Source organism: Salarias fasciatus (genome assembly GCF_902148845.1).
Source record: "Salarias fasciatus chromosome 7 unlocalized genomic scaffold, fSalaFa1.1 super_scaffold_4, whole genome shotgun sequence".
Taxonomy (NCBI): Eukaryota; Metazoa; Chordata; class Actinopteri; order Blenniiformes; family Blenniidae; genus Salarias; species Salarias fasciatus.
Window position 1 is genome coordinate 4,042,186 of NW_021941229.1, and position 19,120 is coordinate 4,061,305.

A 19,120-nucleotide genomic window follows, 5' to 3' on the forward strand; every position below is an offset into this window, starting at 1 on the left:
TTTGACAAAGAATCTGGTAAAATATTTATGTTGACGTCTCCATCAGTCCTGATACTTCTCCCAGACGTCGTTGGGATTATCATTTGTAGAAATATTATTCATGACTTTGCTTTACATCTCAATTAATGTGAGCTTTTCCCATTTTTACAGTTCCTTGCAATATAGTCATATGTTGAGGGTGACTTTTTTCAGATCTTTGGCGCCCCCTGGAGGCCATAGCACCCTCAGCATCTGCCTATATTGTCTACTACTCGGACCAGCCAGGTCAGAGTTAAAAAAAGAAAAGAAAAAAAAAAAAAAAGAAAAGGAAAAAAAATGCTGAATCAATTAAAAATGTTAAACTCCTTTTTTTTCAATGGCTGCAAAAGTAATACTAAATTATAGTCATGCAAGTTTATGAATGTATACAGTTGGCAAAAACTGCATGTGCGAACTTTTCTAATTAAACGTGGCTCCAGAAGAATTTAATTTGCTGGAAAGTATATAAAACATGCTCCTGTGATGGGGGAGGTTTGCAGACCCCTGTTCTACCTTGTCCTGCTGCCATCAAGCGTTCAAACAATTGAACTGCAGCCTTTCCTCTGTACAGCGCTACATGCATGATGCAGCGCTTTTTCCTCTCCAGCCCTCCGTCCTCACACACATCCGTTTTGATTTATTCATGGTGACAGGACAGTGTGTCTGTGGGTGTCTTTATATGCTGTGCACTTTGTGCAGCATTTAAATGGATGAAAAGTGCTTTATTAATAAAAATGTCTATTTCTCTTTTAATAAATACTGTATATATAAATAACATTTTTTTAATGCCACTGAAACGCTGTTGCCATGGATGTTGCTCTCATAGAGCCATGAATTTATTTTTAAATTAAATACATCTGATCTTGAAACCGGAAGTGGAAAACCCCAGGCGGAAGTGAAACCAGAACTGCTTCCGTTTCCCGGTAAAGCTGCTTTATTTCTCCAACATGGCGACACTCGCTGTCAGACGGGCTCCGGTTTCTGGATTCAGTTTCGAAAACTGCAAGAGGTGAGAGCATTTTACTGGCTTCAACTCGTTTAACTAATTGTACCAGCATCAGGACGAGAGGATTTTATCGCTGAAGTGTCGATTCGAGGTGTTTTTCAGTCCCGCTGCTTCACTGAAGCTCCGCGGCTTCACACAATGACTCAGGCGTTTCTTCAAATCTCCGAGTTTTAAACATTTTATTTAAACTATACAACTCGTTTTGTCCTTCTTTTAATCCTCCGATAATCCGTTGAGACTCACCCTTAAAAATACGTGTTATTATATTCAAGTATTATCTTTTTTCAATGATAAAGCCGTGGATGTTTATTCCTTAGCGCAGCATCATTAACAAGCTTCAGTAGAAAGAAATGTCAAATTAAACCCTTTCATCACATTTCCTCAAGTGAACCACAAACAGGAGTGGAAATTAAATTTATTAGTAAATGGTTTATTTCTTAAAAAGTATTCTCTCGGCGAAATGAAGTTGTACTTTGATTACAATTATTTATGGTGTTATTGCTGTTGTGTTATTTCTACTCTCTTAATTTCTTCTATTTATATTTGAAACGTGTGCTTTTTAAATCTGTTCTTTCTTTTTTCTTTGTTTGCATCAACACCAAAATAAATTCCGTGTACAGTTTACCATACCTGGCAATAAATTCGTCTCTGATTCTGAAATTAACGCATTAAAATTAACTCTGCAGTAATTAAGTGGATCTAATAATCCGGTCCAGTTTAAGGTTATAATCACATGTTTTTTTTTTTTTAGAACATAATATTGTCAGTGCAGTAATCGCTTTATGAACGTTTTTTTTTATGTGTTACGTGCATCACATTAACTGTCTGTACATTTTATATTTATCTTTTTCTATCACATAGACTATCACAATTAATGTGAATAATTTTTTCTTGTCAGCTGCAGTAGTTTGGAATTTAAATTTCTTACTAAAGTTGAATATCTTTGCTGAATAATTCCTTCATTGAGCATTAAATTAAACTTCATTGATTTAAATTTAGTCACTGCAATGCTGAGATTCAGAGATTTAATGAAATTATTGAAACTGTGCAAACTATTTTCCCCGTAGGCAAATGGTGATTAATGAAGTTGTCCAACCTTATGTGAACTGGTGACTGACTGAGGCTGTTTCTTCTCCTCCATTGATCCAGATCAGTCCCACTGTGGGACAGACTGAACCATTATAGGAGAGGGAGGGGACAGCCTCTAGAAAATCCTATAGTTCTGGATTTAATTGGAATAAGTGTCAGTTATTCCTCAATCTCTAGTTTAAGATTGTTCAGTTTGGGATCTGGAGAATCCGTCCTGTGGTGATCAGTCATTGCTCCTTCAGTTTTAGCTTTTTATCTCAACTTTTCCACTTCATATATTGAAAAGTTCATTTTTATTGTCATTTCACAGTGGATAGGATAGGGCTGGGCTATATGGCAAAAAAAAATTATCATGATTTTTTTTTCCATATCATTCAATCTCGATTAAAATCACGATATGCTATATTGTTTTTAAACCAGTTTTAAAGCATCTGCACTGAAAACTAGAACTATAGAATAGTTTAACATTTTATTAACAAACCAAGCAAATAGCAATGCAAATTAAATAATATAAACATAGAAAAATATAAGAACAATCTCACTTAACAGTGCAGTAAATGGGAAAAAAAATCTAGCACCAAGACAATAAAATCCTGCGATGCACCGTTTTTTCAGTAAAAGAGAAGAACTGAACAATCGTTAGTTAAAGTGTGACAGTTTACAGCCCTGAGGATTTTTGTTGCTATAAAAGATTAAAAAACTAAAGAAACCCTCTGGGGATAATGAAGGTGCTTTAGAATGTAAACATTATTTTCAAGTTATGATGCTAAATATGCTGCTGCCATCATTAATGCTTGCATCAAATGTACAAAATTTAAATAATCGAGATTGGACAGATTAGATTTAAAATGTAACGTGCAAAACTACAATAATATAAAAAAAAAGACAAAATTAATCATTTTTCTTCTCTTGCAATGTTGCTCGTATGGTGCAGTGGCCTGAAAAGACAGCACTGGCTACGTTTACGTGCAGTCAATATTCGTGTTAAGATAAATATTCTGGTTTCTGAAACATTTGGAATAACTCCAGGGAGATCCTCATTCAGACCACAGCCACAGGCGACGCCATGACTGCAATTGCACTTCATGCCACTAGGTGTGCTGTTTGCATGTTCAACCTTATTTTACACAGACACCACAGAAGAAGACCGGCGCTGCAGCCGCTGCAGGCTCTCTGCATGTTGTTAGAAACAGAGCGTTAGCGGCAAGAAGTGGTGATATGTTCAATGATGCGATGCACCGTCATTTTCAGTAAAAGAGAAGAACTGAACGATCGTTAGTTAAACTGTATCACAAGTAGTTCCTGGACTCAAAAGACCAGATTCTTTGCGGATCGGTGTGCTAGCAGTGGTGAGCTAGCAGCGGTGCGGGTGGAGCAGCCTGTCCTGTCAGCAGCAGCCTCATCTTCAGAGGATAACGCCAATACATGGCTGACTTCATCTGCTTCGCTGCTCCACGTTCAGCTCCATCTCTGTTTACCTCTCAGACAACTTGCAGGCGGAAGTTGAGCAGGAAAAAGTCGACTGTGTCACGCACATTTCTGCCATGTCTGATCGAGTAAATGTGCTCACAGCTGATCACCGTGATCGACTGGAAATTAATCGCGATCACCAATCACGATCATATAATCGCCCAGGCCTAGGATAGGATGAATTTCTGTGTAAATGGTGGAGAATTTTAATGGAGGACTAGATACACAAACTGAAGACATGAACAGAGGATGTGTTGTTTTGCAATAAAGTTATTATCTGTAACTCTGTTTCTTTCTCCCCAGCTCTTCTGTGACATTTGTTCTTTTGTGTTTTCAGAAATGCGCTTTTGGAAGGTGAAGCTAGCAAGGTGGGCTGCAGTCTGCCGGCTGCTCGCAAAACAGGAACCACCATCTGCGGTGTGGTCTTCAAGGTGAAAGAGCGTCTAATGCACACACGCTTCATTGACACTCTGACATTACTCTTGATTAGAAAGACTGTGAAACATCCTTACACACACTTCTGTCTGTTCTCAGTGTAGGTACATGAATTAAATTCCTGCTACTGCTGTGGTTACTTGACTGATCAGTCACATCTCAGGTTTTATATTTGAAGACATGTCAACAATCATTTCAATTCAGTGGCTGTACAGTATAAACACTATGAAACAGTTTGATCTCCATTCGACCGGACCAGTAAAATGATTTCATGAAACCAGTTTTAGTTCATAGAATCACCAGTTTATTCTATAAAAGCTCACATTTTAATACCTTTTTTAAAAACTGTCAAGAAACGCTTTCTTAAGTGCTGCAGACCTACACAAGATTGGAACAACCAAAACAAAACAATGTGGTCACAGCTGGTTTAGGGGCAAGAGGAAGAGCACTCGGGCTGAACGATATGGGCAAAATTTCATATCTCGATATCCATGCCAGATATCTCGGTATCGATACGATGTAATGGATTCAGTAAGTTAAGCATTTTTCAGAAAAATAAAAACATCATAATACAAAAGGATGTAAAAAAAAAAAATGCAGTTTTATTTATGAGAACTCACTGCCACTACCATCAAACTCGTTTGTGCAGATTCTGCAACCGCCCTCTGCCATCAGCTGTCAACCAGTAAACGAGGTTTGTGGTTGGCTGGCCTTACCTGTGCATGGGCGAGCTGACATGCAGGGCAAGCAGGGGAAATCTTGATATCATTGATTTTGAGAAACTAATGTCCTGAATGTTCATATCGCGATATCGATATGATAACGATATATCGTTCAGCCCTAAAGAGCACATTAACATCTGCTGAAGCATTTGTTTACTGCAATACTCACATGTTCACCAGATGTCCTGTAAAAAATAAATTCACAGAATGACAGTAGAGATGTGAAATCCTTTCTCTGTTCAGTTGGAGGAAAAACAGATGATTCTCGTGACGATTTCAGCAACTTTTTACAAATTCATGTGCTGATGCTACTAGGTTAGATAAGAGTGTGCTTACCTTCAGTTGAACCTCGTCCGCTATGAGACTTGGTTTCGTCCGGGTTGTGGTGAAGGCTGATGGATGTTGGGTGTTGTGCTTCCTTCCTGAAGGACGGAGTCGTCCTCGGAGCCGACACCAGAGCCACTGAAGGCATGGTGGTAGCCGACAAGAACTGCTCCAAGATCCACTACATCTCCACCAACATCTAGTAAGTGGCGGCTCCTCGTCCCCGGCGGCTGAAGGTGCGTCTGCTGCCGAGCGGCGCCTGCTCACTCTGCGTTGTGTTCCAGCTGCTGCGGCGCCGGAACAGCTGCAGACACGGAGATGACCACTCAGATCATCTCCTCCAACCTGGAGCTGCACTCCCTGTCGACGGGCCGGCAGCCGCGCGTGGCCACCGCCAACCGCATGCTCAAGCAGATGCTCTTCAGGCACGTGCTGCTCCTCGGAGACGTCGGATGTATTTGAGCGTCGCTCTGTGGTTCACAGTGATCGTCCTGCGTTTCCAGGTACCAGGGCTACATCGGAGCTGCCCTGGTGCTGGGCGGAGTGGACTACAACGGCCCCCACCTCTACAGCATCTACCCTCATGGCTCCACTGACAAGCTGCCCTACGTCACCATGGGTCAGCCGTCACACACACTCACATGCTCTCACACACACACACACACACACACACACACACACACACTTCATCTCCAGCTCGACTCTGAGCTCACTGGTTGTCTCTGCTGCTGTTTGAAGGCTCTGGCTCTCTGGCCGCCATGGCTGTGTTTGAGGATCGTTTCCGCCCCGATATGGAGGTGAGCGCTCTCCGATGCACGGCGCCACACCGTACCACACACACACACACACATTCACTCCACAGATGACTGACGCTCATTGTCTTGTTCCCCGTTCAACAGGAGGACGAGGCCAAGCGTCTGGTGCGGGACGCCATCGCCGCGGGAATCTTTAACGACCTGGGCTCAGGCAGCAACATCGACCTGTGTGTCATCACCAAGGGCAAAGTGGACTACATCCGGCCCCACGACGAGGCCAACAAGAAGGGCGTCAGGTCAGAACGCCGCCCATGGCGAACAGGGATTCTCAACATTCACATTTCCTTTATTAACTGAAGTTCTCCGCCTGAATCTTTCTGATGAAAAAACACTTTTTTAAGGCTGTTCAACAGTCCCTACTCTGATTTACAGGCAATCCTTGAATTGTTTTAAAATTGCAAAGTTAAACCTATTTTTAGTGGAACATTTACACGCTTTAGTGATTAAAATTAAATCTATTGCCTGGATTTTAGTCTTGAAAGGCCTTCAGATTAAAAGAGGACAATCTGAGATGTTTTTTCCACATTTGAACGAAGCAAAACAAGTGATATACTCTGTTTTCTGATGTATCAGCATCATTTTAAAACTGACTCGTGTTTGAACACGGTGAGTTTCATCAAATACTGCGTCAAAACATCTAAAGTCCAAATGTATTTCTGCTCCTATGAGGAGTCTGAAGCAGAAGCGTCTGCTACAATTCTCACAGTTTTCATGATTCTCACTCATTTTGAAGTCCTGTTGAGACACTTGGTGTGTTCATGCATTCATTTCCTTAATATTTAAGTGTGTGTGAGTCTCTGCTGGTGTATGTGCATCTTGATCCTTGACATCCTAATGCTCCCAAATCCTTTTGTCTTAGATATTTATGGAACTGAACTGCAGTAGTTTATAATCTGATGCCGTCTGTCAGCGGTAGATTTACAGGTCATGATCATTTCTCCCTTCCATCAGTTTTTAGAGATTTCTATTAAACTTCAGCTGCAGTTGGAGCAGATTAAAATGAAACATTCTAAGTTTAGCCGATAACAAAACAACAAACTGCAGAATAGAAATAAAATCTTCCTAACTCTTGGTTCAGATAGTGTAGAGTTGAACGAGAGTGATTGACCTTTAGTCCCTACTGACTTGTGCTTGTGCTCGTGCACGTGCTGAATGGTGGCTGACTTTTTCTGTTGCTTGTTCTGCTTGAAGATCAAATGAGCTTGAAGCCTCACCGCTGTAAGTACAAACGGCGTGCTCCGGCGGCGTGCAGAATTGAACTACTAACCGGCTGTTTTGAGCTTCGAGCGCCGCTCCTGCTGAACTCGCGTGCACGGCTGTGTGTTTGTAGATGGAGTTGCATGTCGTGAAGATTTTAACTCGCGGAATCGGCGTGCCGCAGCCCTGAGATCAGAACGTGTCTTTCTGCTCTTCTCGCCACAGAACTGGAGACTACAAGTACAAGAAAGGCACTACAGGCGTGTTGAAGACGGCCGTGACTCCTCTGGACCTGGAGCTGGTGGAGGAGTCCATTCAGACCATGGACACGTCCTGAACCTGTTCAGACCAGGGACACGTCCTGAACCTGTTCAGACCAGGGACTCGTCCTGAACCTGTTCAGACCAGGGACTCGTCCTGAACCTGTTCAGACCAGGGACACGTCCTGAACCTGTTCAGACCAGGGACACGTCCTGAACCTGTTCAGACCAGGGACACGTCCTGAACCTGTTCAGACCAGGGACACGTCCTGAACCTGTTCAGACCAGGGACACGTCCTGAACCTGTTCAGACCAGGGACTCGTCCTGAACGTGTCCACACAAACATCACCATCGTCAACATGTTGCATCTTTTTCATGGTTTACAATAAATATTGTTTCAGTTGATCTGAGTGACTTTTATTTTGCTTATATAAGGTCTTAAGGTTCGACCTGTAGAGCTGTCTGCTTGAATCCTTGAATAAAGTTTCCTGTTGTTGGTTCATTCAGATTAATTGAGGTTGTTTTTAAAGTTCGATACGTAGAGATATCGCTCCGTCTTTGTTTCACCTTCTCAGTAAGCTTGTTTCAATATTTCAGCAAATATTTCACATGGTGTCATAGAACTCTTTTATTGACATTTTATTGTATTTCAATGGCAAAAAAGGTCCAAATGAACTGATTATAATCAAACTCTATTGAGGGGAATATCTCAGTCAAAACACCTGTGAAATAGGTTTTGCTTCCTGCAAATTTTCATTGCATAATAAGAAAACAAATGTGCATTTTTCATTTCATTTATATGGAAGAAAAGGAATTTGACCGATTGGGAGCAGAGGAGGTCTAGAGCAGAGTTTAGTATGTGGGGAGTTGTTCCAATTTCGCCTTAATTATATTGAGAATTCCATCCAGGGCTGGACTGACTGAACTACTAGGCGCCACCTGTTAGGACTTTCTGTCCCTTTTTCCTGAAACCACTGAGATTTGTACTCTGACAGGAGAATGTACTTAAAAAAGGTCATTTTGAAGAGGAGGGAAGAAAATGCAGAACTGCATTAAATGTGAAATTCTAGGCCTGAGAGGTTAGAGAAATTCACCCACCTTCAGGGATTACACTTTGAAAAAAATCTATATTGCTGAAGACGGCCTTCAACGAAGACAACACAGGCCAAACAGAAACCCTGGAGCACAGACCTTAAAGAAGACAACCAAATAACCCAGACTTCTGTCTGTGAAACGAGCCACAGTTTTCAATAAAGTGCTGGGCCTGCTGAGTGAGGCCTCAGAAACAGGCCGCAGTCATTTTAAACTTGGTGAAGTCAAAGGTCGTACAGAAAAAAAAATCCTCTGTGAAATCCAAAAAGTTCAGTTACACGTGATTCTGATCTCTGTCAAATATGAAACTGAAGTAGTTTGTGACTCAACGTGTCTGAAAGTGGCCTAAAGGTTTAGCTGTTCCACCAGGTGTAAGAGTAAGAGGGATGATCTGATCGGATCGGGGTCGACATGGAAATTCTTTGATTTAATCAGCAAATAATCAGTTTATTTGTCCCATGATAAAATAAACCAAGAATCTGTTCTCACACATCCTCTCACATGAAAAACTCCAACCATTCAGCTGTGTGGTGTCTGTATCTCACATCTTTATCTGCTATCATTCTATCGGAGCAGCTTCTGAGCGAATGTCCTGATGGAGTCGGGTCGACCTACTTCAGCCAGCCGGCAGTAAACGCTGGGTTCTCTCTGGAGGATGACATTTCTGAAATGTGAACTGCTGTGGACGCTGCTGCTGCCACGGCTCTTCTTAATGTGATGGAAGCTGAGGGTCGCTGACGTGTGTGTGTGTGTGTGTGTGTGTGAACAGAGAAGATGAGCGAAGTGAGATCCTACAGTTATGAATGAATTACAACATCACACGTTCTTTCTTTTTTATGAATTACAGTAAACATCCGTCCTCCGTTTGCAGAGTCAGATCTCCAGTCCCTCAGAGGACCAAGGCATTCGTACACAGTGCGGATTTTACCAAAGAACCTGTATTTATGACTGAAAATACTGAAAAGAAAGCGTCTCACTGCATTTGTTTATGAATGTGAGCTATGTGTCAGTATGTATGTCACAGAGGAGACGGGGAACAGGCTGTACGGCTCTATTTTTACCCCCCCACCCTGTAAACCGTCAGTCCATCTGCCTATCACATAAATATCTCCCCTATAAATCGGTCACGGCGCAGGATCTCCGCCGTATATGTCGGAGGATGTGGGTCATACATTAGTACATACTGTTCACTCTCCTGAATGTAGTTTGGGTTTCTTGTCCCGCCCCCCGGTCAAAGTTCCTCAGCAACAGTTTGCTCGGAGCTGCAGAGAGGCTAATCACTGATTTCTGACCATGGAGGCCAAGTCAGATCCTCCAGTGCTTGTTGGGAAAGGTTGAAATGGTGTAAACTGTGAATAAAAATACACGCAACAATTCACAAAAGGTACAAATCTCAGTATCGATTCAGGTTTCAGGATTTGACCTCTGACACCTCTTTAGCAGGTCTGAAGTGGGCAGACTTCTCTCGGTGACAGTCCTTCGCCCAGCAGCAGTAGAAAACCTCCCGAACCGCCGAGCCGGAGCTCCGCTCTGCCTCCTCTCAGGTTCCTCGCCGGGTTTCTCCTCATTACAAGCAGCTGAGCTGAGCTGTCACTGCTGCTCTTTGTTATTCCAGCCATGGAGGCGCTGAGAGCTGATGTGTCTGGCATGACGGGTGGAGGTGGAATCAGGGAACCTGCGCTCAAACCGACTGCGGTGAGAGGAGCATCTGCTGTGTCGACAGTGGATTTCACGGATGTAGTGCTTTTCTTCGCACACTGTGTCTTCATTTAACCAGCGGCTCTAATATCATCATGTTCACCCATTTTCATTGTTGTGTAAACACATCCTGAATTCTTCACAGTTTCTGGAAGCAAAAACAGGTCCAGACGTCCATCCTGCTGTAGTCCATGAGGTGGGTTAATGGTTAAATAGGAAACAACCATTTCAAGTTGACACACTCCTCAGGTGTGCTTCCTGACTTCCACAGCCTCATTACACTTCAGCGTGTCTCCAGTAGATCTTTATTCCATGTGTCGAAGGAACTGCTCAGGTTTTCTTTTTTCTCTGGAGGTTTTATTTCTTTTCTTCCATGAGAAAGTCTCCGTGTTTCCTTTCCTATTCTGTGCCAATGAGTCTGAGCCTTTCAGGATGAATCTTTCCTACGTGTTGGATTGATCTACCAGACGTTCTTTCAGTCTGTAATTGTTTTTTTAACCTTTTTTTTTCCATGTCTGCCTCTCCATCTTGCCTGGATCTTCTTCACTTTGTCCTTCAGCTCTTCACTTAGTCAAAGAAATTAGCTGCAGATTATGTTCATTGTTCTCTCTGGACTCATCCTGGCTCGTCTGAGGAGCTGAAAGCTTCTTTCTGATTGAATCTTGGTCGGTGGATTTCCACCTGAAGCAGTCCCCAAAGCACTTCACGTTGACAATCACATTCACCCTTTCACACACACATTGACACACCAGTGGAGGCGGCCGCCATGCAAACTGCTCACTGGGAGCAGTTTGGGGGAATCATCTGAAAGTTAACCCACTCTACCCACCGAGCCACAGCTGTCCCCTTGAGAGGGTTTCCTCTGCTGTTCCTGGTCATTTAGCAGAAAAGGACATTTTGCTCTACAAGGACTCTCTGACACATGAAGACGAGGATGAAGCTCAACCTCTGACCTTGAACATGACACAGTCTGCTGGACCAGCCAGCAGAGAAGAAACTGTTTTTTTCTATTTCTGTTCCTCCATTTAATTTTAGTACTGTAAATTCCCAGAATACCTTTTTCCTGAAGGCAGACTGAACTCGTGGAACAGAAGGTCAAAGCAGACAGGTGATGGGTCAGAGGTCAAAGCACTCTCAAGTAAGAAAACAGTGAAGAATCAGTGAAAAGTTGATCCAAAACAAAAAAGAAAAAGAAATGTAGGACATAAACATGAAAGGCTGAAACAGAAGACACCTTGAGCGAGTGTTCAGAGGAATCCGCAGCCTGCTGAGCTCGGCCGTCCGTTATACATTTATGGCCGTGGGTGTGAGCTGAATATGCGCAACCATAAAACCTCAACCTCAAATAACACACGGCAGCGGCGGTCAGCGCCAGGCCTCAGCGGACCGACGGCAGGCGGCTCAACGTGACTGGAGACCCATTAACAGGAGCGAAGACCTGTTGATCCATCAAACGCAATAATCCAGTCCCAAACCTCAAAATCACAGGAAAGCCCTTCAGGGCAGCTCGGTTCAGGCTGCTGACGGGGCGAGGACACCGCAGGAGACATTCATACCATGACTAACCCCATTCTAACCTGATACTGTATGTACACAGCGCCGTCCCCGGATCCGGGCGGCGTCTGTTCCGCTCCCTCGGATGAACTTCATGTTATTGATCCGTTTGCTCTATTAAGACACCGAAGTCCCCTTATGAACGAGTGACCCACTGAACCACAAAATCTATAAAAACAGCAGCTTGTTTCTGTGTGGTGTGTAACAGCAGCGCTCGGTTTCAGTGAAGCTGCTGCTCCGCCATCTGTTAGAAAACAGAACACATGTTCCAGTTCCACTTACTAAAAGGTAGTGGAGGAACTTTACGAGTTGCTGAAAACAAATAGAAAATAATCAGTTGCTGGTTCAGTTCGGCCTCCAGGTGTCAATAATGCCCTCCTGTCAGTTCATCCCGGTGTTGCTCTGTGGGATTAGCTCAGCTGTCGGCTCTCTGAGGGTCAGTCTGACTGATGGGCGACGCAACAACCAGCTGAAAGTAGCTGCATGTAGGCAGGGTTTAAGGCTACCAACTGGGCTCAGAGCTGCAGTTGTGCTAACAGAGTTCAAAGCTGCTGACAGGGTCTCAGGCTGGTAACAAGGTTTAAGGCTGCTAACTGGGTTTAAGGATGCTAACATAACATGCTGTGCATGTCGACAACAGTTTTGACCGAAACAGAGAAAAGGCACATTGAAAGTATCAGGGAGCAAATCCTGGCAGTAACTGTATAAATGACATCATAAATCTCTATAAACACTGAGCCAATAGTCACCAGTCACTTTATCACAGTTTTGTACTGAACAGAATCATTTTTGGCTCATCTGCTGTTCTCTGGTCCAGGTTGACAGACGCTGCAGACACACCCTTGTTTTCACCAGACTCCATCCGGTCGAGCCTCCTTCACACTCTCACACACTGTCAATTCTTTTTTCAGATTCACACACACAATTTCTCCATTCATATGATTTCAGATTTATTCTATTTTTCCTTCCTTGTATATGTGGGATATCACCTTCCTGGGAAGCAGCATCACTGAAATCCTTATGAACTGGACTTTACCACCAATGTGTGTCATTAATGGCAAACACCAATTTAAAAGACCATTTTACAGGAAAAAACCTTCAGTTCGGTGTGAAGAAGTTTAGCAGGAGCAGGATGTGTGTTGGAATGTGGCGTGTGTAATTTAAACAGAGCAATAGATCTTCCTGTGTGTGTGGGTGTCTGTTGGAGGGTATTATATTTTTAGAAGGGACAGCCCCCCCCCCCCACCACCACCAGCACCAGCACCAGCAGCACTCACAGTATAAAGGAGGAGCTCTCGGCAGCATCTCCACACAGATTTCAAGTTATCACTGCAAGGTAAAGCTCCTTCTGGAGATCAGAGGCAGCCAACCCGAGACCCCGAGACAGACTGGACTTAATGGTACTGCTTCTTCTTCTGTGTGTGTGTGTTTTTGTGTGTGTGGATGTGCAGGGGATTCAAAGACGATTGAAGATGTCGACTGACAAGAACCCGGAGGTGGTCGGGTGCGACGCCTCCATCATGAAGAACGTGTGGGAGATCCGAGCCAGAGAGTACGACCAGAAGATGATGCTGGAGCAGGAACGCATAGAGAGGAGCGCTCTGCCCACGTGAGACCTCACACACTCAGCCTGTGTGTGCGTGTGTGTGTGTGCAGCTCACAGACTGAAAGGCTAAACATCCCAGATTTAAAGCGATGTGTACACACACCTGCATGTATGCATCTTCTTTTGCTTTGTAGTTAGAAAACTCAATGAATCAGGAATAGGATTCAGAGCGAGCGCAGAGCTGCAGAGATTCAGATTTTAATTTTAGTTCAAAACTGTAAATAACTCCTGAATCTGAACATAAACTGGAAACAGACCCGTAGAATAGAACCTTGATGGTTTCTGAAACAACTTAATTTTCATAAAGTCTTCACCATTCAGTCTGGACTGGATCAGATCTGAGCAGGTTCAGTCCAAGATTAAACAGCACTGCATCTCTGTGCAATGAAAGAATGATAAAATGATCGCTACCGACCCGCAGAGGTGCAAATAATGTAACTGATGGAATGATTTTCTGGTGCTCTCAGCACTTGTTCCACTGTTTGTCCTGCAGCAAACGCACAGTTCGTCCCTCCAAACGGTGGTTGGAATAGCTTTCTTTTGCTGTGTTGCACCATAACCTCAGCTGCTGCAGAACACTGTAATGGCTTTTGTCTTTGGTGCTGTATGAAATTCACATCGTCGATGAATCTGATGGATTTTCATGAGCCATTCATCTCTGGTCACACTGGAAAACAGGATAACTGGGAAGATGCAGGTTTCTAACAGGGTGACATGCAGCAGTGCTGTGGCTTCACCAGCAGGCGGCAGCAGAGAGAGTTCTCAGCTGGGACTCAAAGTCCTGAAGCATGAAATGCTTTCTGTTCATCACATTTGACACCAAGCTGCTGCTTCTTTGCAGATGTGTTTTTACTTGCTCTTTCATAAGGAACTGCAACACAAATCATAGTTTAATGATTCAAAGTGAAGTTTGTCTCACAGTTATTATGGAAAACAGATGAATGGATGTCATCCAGTTCCCACAAAGTGAATTCTGACCTCTTTAGATCACAGTGATAGTGAATTTAAATCACTGGTTATGTTATGTATTACCAGCCAGAAGTCAGTGTTTATGATGAGAAGTGTCAGAAGTGTTTGAAATAATTCAAAAATTCTTTTTATGCAGCAGTTATGAGGCACTAGGTGTAAATCACACACTCTTAGAGTAGAGATCAAGACATTTTTAAACCCAACCAATAGACTGTAGTTTGTTTTCTTGTTATTTAATCAAAATAAACTATATTTAAGATTGACTCGATTAAATCTTTCATTTACTTAGTTTACATAATTTGTAGTTTAAATATGAAGTTAGAGTGAAGAAAAACTTCCTGGTCAACCAAAGCGAGTGCACTCCAGCTTTTCTTTTAAGTATTACATTATTTAACAGACATGTATGTATTTATTTATATCTTTTCAGCAGATAATTAGTCTTACTATAATAGTTGTAACATGTCTAAATGAACTAATTATTAAATAAGTGGAAATTTAAAAATAAATGTATTTATGGCAAAGAGGTGGAATTTATTAAGTCACACTTCACACTTTAACTCCGTTTCTCTGACTTGTCAGTATTGTGCATAAACAGTGTAAACATAAAAATGATTTCCATACTGAACATTTTGCATTTAAATTTTAACTGAAGAACACCAGATAATTACAAACAAAAAACCATGATCCTCAGATATGTGCTGTCCTACTTTCCCATATAGGAATAGAAACCCACTTGTAGCTTCTATTTTTATCACTCTGTAACATTACCTCACTGGCACATACCTAAATAAACCATACGGTCATGGAGGATCCAGTTCCCAACACACTGACACCTCTTGCTGATCTCCAGAGATCACTCTGCAGAAACATGCATGTCAGGGTGTGTGTGGAGAAGCAGGACATGTCTGTTCAGTGCATCATCTCTTCTCTACTGAAGTACTGATCAACTTTATTTCCCTCCTACAGTGATAAAATGCACTTTAAGGCCTGCTCACTGAACCTTAGTTTATATTTGAATTTTTCTGAATGAAATTTAATTGCATACAGTATTGAAATGTGTTTTATTGAAATATTGAAACTTTTTTCTGCCTCATTTATTTATTTTCTGAACCAAGATGGTTTTCATAGGTTTTATCTTTCCCTGTTTCTTTCTCCGCAGCATTAACGAGGACTGGGCAGGCCGTCTGGCTGCCAGACTTGGAGGATACAAAAGAGTGGAGCCAAAACCCCGTCAGCGCGTGGAAATTAAGACGGACGATATCTGGAAGAGCAAGGAACCCATGAGCACACCTCGTCCCGCAGTTCCAGCTCCACTTGGAAGACCAGCAGCTCAGAGCAGAAGCTTTTCCTCTTCATCTCCCAGCTCCAAGGAGAAAAAGGTGCAGGACAAGAGCGTCACCAGGATGCAGTTACTGATGTCCATCGGCCAGAGCCAGCCCTCTGCCATGGTGTGGGGGAAGTCGTGGAAGTACAACAAAGGCGTGCCTCCGCCAGCAGAGGGCTCCCCGGCTAACTGGGGCCAGTGCTGGATGTTTGTCACCCAGCAGCCGTCCTCTGAGGAGGGGAAACCTTGGCCCAATGGGCCCAACAAGATGGATCCTCACAGCCTTCAGCTGTGGTGGAAACAGGACTACAGGATGATGGACTCACTGGAGCTGGACCTTCATCTTCCCCACGACGAGTGGCAGATGTCCTGGAGGAGAAGGGGCGAAGAGAAGAGCAAGTCTGGAAATGGAGAGGAAATGGCCCATTTTGGAGTCTTCGCCACCCTGGTGGAGACGCAGCACCACAACGAAAGCAGGTACACCTCCGAGTGGAGCGACTCGTGGAGAGCCACCAAGCCTTCCGATCAGGACCACGTCGTCGCTTCAATGAGTGAGTCTAATGTCAGCGAGCAGGAAGGTGAGGGGCACTCCGAGTGGGACGAATGTTGGAGGTTTGTCAACTACCAGGGCGGCAACAATACCAAGCCTAAACTTGTAAAGCATGCCCCCCAAGAGTGGCTTCATTCATGGAGAGCCGCCATGGCGGGCTTCAACGATCACAAGAAGGCTGATGCCCACGATCGCAGTCACACCAGCTATGATCACACAAAGCAAAAAGAGTCAGATTTCCACAAAATTCTGTCTCTATCATATGAGCCGAAGTACAGAGATCTTTGCCTCCAGCTCTGCAACGAGCTGCAGGAACTCTCGGAGTGGAGCAAGTCATGGCAGGTCACCAAAAACAACTCAAAGCCGTGTGAAGAAATGCAGAAGCTCCTAAAGGAATTGCCACCAAGTATGGAGACTGCCTGTGGAGCTAAGAGCATGAACAACACGACAAAGGCACATTCTTCACAACCAGAAGAAGTCGATCCGTTCTACGAGCAGCTGAAGCACGATGTATTGTACCAGCCGAGGAGGAACCTGACCCAATCTGGACTGTTCCTTCTGAAGAACCTGGAGAAAATGCTGCCTTCCTCAGAATGGAGGGATTCCTGGAAGCTAATCAAACACAGAAAGAGGATGGAGAGAAGGAGAATGAGGATTAACCCTTCACAGCCTTTCAGAGAATCTGGAGACAAGAAACCCACTGCCTCAGAGTGGAAGGACTCGTGGAAATCTCCCAAACACTCTCTGCACCAGGAGCCGGACATGTGGCAGCAGGACTGGCCCTCCGTAGTCCCAGTCCGTGTTGATCGAGCTGCAGACCGGGACCACTTCGCGCCTGTGGAACGTCCCAAGAACGGGCCCAGTGGGGAACCTGGCTGGGGCGAGTCTTGGAGGTTCTTCAGGAGACAACCCGGATCCCAACCCGGAAGGGCACAGGTCAGCCAAACAACATCCGACAGGACTGCTCACCATCCTGACAACTCCTGGAGACAAGGAAGACACTTCAGGGCCAGTTCCGACTGGCAGCCGGCCTGGATGGTGTCGGAAAGTCAGTTCCACCATGACAGGCCTTCCTTCACTCAGTGGAGGGAAGCCTGGAGGTGCTCCACCAACCACACCCTGCACCGGTCTGCACAGCAGGCTCGAGAGAGCTGGGTGGATACAATGATGGAGATCCATCCCCTGAGAGAGAGAGTTTCCCTGCAGAGAGCCAAAGGTAAAATGAGCAGGTCTTTTGACAGCCAGATGTTCAGGGAGAGGTTCCCTGAGAAGGAGTGGAGGCCTTCATGGAACGCCGGGCCACTCCTCACCCATCAGACCTATAACTACAGCTCTCTGGGAGTAACCGTGAAGAAACCGAGCAACAGCAATCAGCAGCAAATTACCAACGTAACTCTGAATGGAGCCAAGTGGGGAAGATCGTTCCGGCTCGCAAATCCGATGCCAGAGATGGAACAGCACTGGGTGGAGTCCCATCCCAATCCTTCCTGTTACACAGTGATGTGGAGGAGGGGACATAAAATGCCAGTCAAAGTCTCACTCAACTTCAGTAACAATCCTGCAACCTTCAGGGCTTGGGTGAACTCCCATCGGCTGCTGCAGGGCGCAGGCGCACACAGTAATACCAAAAGTAAGTCTCAGCAGCCCACCGACCCCAGAGTGATCATGACACACAAGGCAAAGGCCAAGAAGCATTTGTTCTCCAGCATCGAGAATGAGAAGCAGTCAGAGAAGAAGTGGGCGGGATGCCACCTGCTGGGCAAAACACAGCCGCGTCCCAAGAAGAGCTTCGGCTCTGAGAAGAAGGTCAAGCCTCAGAACGACACCGACGAGAAGTTCTTTGAGGAGTGGGCCGAATCCTGGAGGTTCTTGGTCTCATCCGCCAGTCTGAAGAAGAAGTCTTGTAAGTCGCTGTCCGGCTGGAGCGAGTCCTGGAAGTTCCTCCTTCCTCTGTACCAGCCGATGAATGGACCCAAAACCAGATAGAGGACATCATGGCTCAGTCAAATAATGTGAATGATATGATCAACATATAGGATATTCTAATGTACAGGTTTTCTGTCTTCACTGTATTTGAGAATGTATTTTAAAGTATTAGACATTAGAGAACACACACAAACATCTATGTGAGTGTGGCACAGAGAAAATGCTGAATGAACTGTAGTCTTTAGAAAGATTGGAATGACATAAACAGACAACAAATCTTAAATATGAAAACCAATGTGATACCATTTGCTATTTATTTGATTAAAGCTTTTAAAAAAAAATGCTTCTGCTTATTTCCTGACTTTGCTCATTTGAGACTTTTTTGAGTGTTGCTGGAAAATCAATCGATCCATGAGCTTTCAGGATGGTCTGAACCTTTTTTTTTAGCAAGAATATTCTCAATGATATGAAAGAAACTCAATGAGAGCATCTTGTGGACGTATTTAGTATGACACAAACACACAAGCGAGATCTGATTGAAGTAGTTTAGACATCAGAGGGTCACATTTCTAAACTGAACACATCGACTTCTGTCCGGTTGTCCTGAGGACTCAGTGAGGCATTCCACACCAGCTGAAATCACAGAGGTGAAACAGCAGATCGGGGCTCACATACCTGGAGAAACTCACCCTGACTGAGATCTGCTGAGTAACCTGAATTGTCTGCAATACATTTATATAGAACTTTGTAGGTGATCTCTGATTAACTAAAATAAAGCTGAAAAGCAAAACTAAAGTTACATTAAATAAAAAAAACAAACACAATGCGTGGACTTCAAAGAAACAAAGACCATGTCTCATTAGAGGCAAACTGGAAAATATCCGATCTCAGGAGGGTTCAGGCATCTCCAGAGGTAAAACCCTGCAAGGATAAAAGAAAAAAACAAAGTATGAGTCAATATAATTGGAAACAAAGCAAACAAACACTGCTTACTTGTTTCCACTCACAAGTGGACTGTAGTTGATTCATCAGACCAGGTTTCTTCCATTGCTTCACCGTTCATC

The 19,120-nt window shown here is 43.9% G+C and overlaps 1 protein-coding gene across 1 annotated transcript; it reads left to right on the top strand.

Annotated features, from left to right (window-relative positions):
- Positions 1-934: 934 nt before the first annotated feature.
- On the top strand, positions 935-7,543 carry psmb7 (proteasome 20S subunit beta 7). The gene is made up of 8 exons (XM_030084614.1): positions 935-1,027; positions 3,921-4,014; positions 5,169-5,266; positions 5,349-5,489; positions 5,568-5,683; positions 5,803-5,861; positions 5,964-6,115; positions 7,302-7,543. Exons 1-8 carry the CDS (start codon positions 966-968, stop codon positions 7,411-7,413), a joined length of 834 nt encoding a protein of 277 aa, XP_029940474.1. The 5' UTR covers positions 935-965; the 3' UTR covers positions 7,414-7,543.
- The last annotated feature ends 11,577 nt before the right edge of the window (positions 7,544-19,120 follow it).

Coding starts and splice junctions, on each gene's coding strand:
- psmb7 (XM_030084614.1), top strand. CDS start 966: ATGGCGACACTCGCTGTCAGACGGGCTCCGGTTTCTGGATTCAGTTTC. Junction 1,028..3,920: donor AGTTTCGAAAACTGCAAGAG/GTGAGAGCATTT, acceptor TTGTGTTTTCAG/AAATGCGCTTTTGGAAGGTG. Junction 5,684..5,802: donor GCTGCCCTACGTCACCATGG/GTCAGCCGTCAC, acceptor TGCTGTTTGAAG/GCTCTGGCTCTCTGGCCGCC.